Raw genomic sequence first — 1,389 nt, forward strand, 5'->3', positions numbered from 1 at the left:
TTTTTACTAGTGGGTGCAGGACACTATAGTTCATTTATGCAAGTGAGGATAGCAAAAAAAAAAGTAAACTGTGACATATTATACAAAAAAATTCTTCATACAGTGGACTAACAGTAAAACTGATAAAAATTTGGGACCAAAAAATATTCAGACACTTTGACCTGACTATGTTTTTCTTAAGTGTTTTCTTAACATTATCAAGCTGAATTTGTTCTGACACAGTTTAACTCTGAGTTCTTGTCATATTTTATTAACATTTTCTAAACTATAGCGAATAAACTGTGATGCCTGAAATGTTGAAGGTGTCTGAATAAATTTTGATTAGAGTGTGTGTGTGTGTGTGTGTGTGTGTGCGCGTGCGTGCGTGTATACATATATATGTGTGTGTGCATGTATACATATATATATATATATATATATAGGCCTACACACACACTTCTAAACTAAATCAATATAAACAATTGACAAAAGTTGTATTGATGATAATAAAATAAACATAATGAAACATGAATCATGGTGGATTTCTGTTGTGTGCAAGTTGTGAAGTTGAATATTTTTCCATAATCACTTCTTATAAAATTAGATGATGTATTTAAACATCAAACTGAAAATAATATTTAATGTGCTATTAATATTTTTGTGTTATTATAATCAGCAAAGGGTCTGAATATTTAGGACCATGTGATATTTCAGTTTTTCTTTTTTAATAAATCTGCAAAAATGTCAACAATTCTGTGTTTTTCTGTCAATATGGGGTGCTGTGTGTACATTAATGAGGAAAAAAAATTAACTTAAATGATTTTAGCAAATGGCTGCAATATAACAAAGAGTGAAAAATTTAAGGGGATCTGAATACTTTCCGTACCCACTGTATATAGGCCTACACACACACTTCTAAACTAAATCAATATAAACAATTGACAAAAGTTGTATTGATGATAATAAAATAAACCACATGAAACAATCATGGTGGATTTCTGTTGTGTGCAAGTTGTGAAGTTGAATATTTTTCCATAATCACTTCTCATAAAATTAGATGATGTATTTAAACATCAAACTGAAAATAATATTTAATGTGCTATTAATATTTTTGTGTTATTATAATCGCAATATTTCAACTTGAGGGTTACAGCATCTGATCGTTTCAGTGCAGACTTCGCATGAAGTCGGTTCGACATTGACGTTGTAGTTAAATGTCATTTTGACATGCTCTTCTCTCTTACTTTCAGGGGTTTTCACCAAGTGCCGTTATGTCTACTACGGCAAGCACTCAGAGGGCAATCGATTCATCCGCAATGACCAGCTCTGACTGACAGACAGGTCAGTGGATAGACACACGAGGGGGCTTTACAAAGATATCCTGCGCATATTATTATAAATATACATGTT

The 1,389-nt window shown here is 31.6% G+C and overlaps 1 protein-coding gene across 2 annotated transcripts in view; it reads left to right on the forward strand.

Moving 5' to 3' along the window:
- Window positions 1–1,383, forward strand: part of LOC107589532 (leucine-rich repeat-containing protein C10orf11-like) — a 307,941-nt gene extending 306,558 nt beyond the window's left edge. For both annotated transcript variants that reach the window (XM_016278005.1, XM_016278006.1), the window contains one exon: window positions 1,230–1,383. In XM_016278005.1, the coding sequence (XP_016133491.1) occupies window positions 1,230–1,309 (80 nt within the window). In that variant the 3' untranslated portion in view covers window positions 1,310–1,383. The remainder of the gene's footprint in view (window positions 1–1,229) is intronic.
- Window positions 1,384–1,389: the final 6 nt, after the last annotated feature.

This window comes from Sinocyclocheilus grahami, unplaced genomic scaffold (genome assembly GCF_001515645.1).
Source record: "Sinocyclocheilus grahami isolate Dianchi unplaced genomic scaffold, SAMN03320097.WGS_v1.1 scaffold117.1, whole genome shotgun sequence".
NCBI lineage: Eukaryota > Metazoa > Chordata > Actinopteri > Cypriniformes > Cyprinidae > Sinocyclocheilus > Sinocyclocheilus grahami.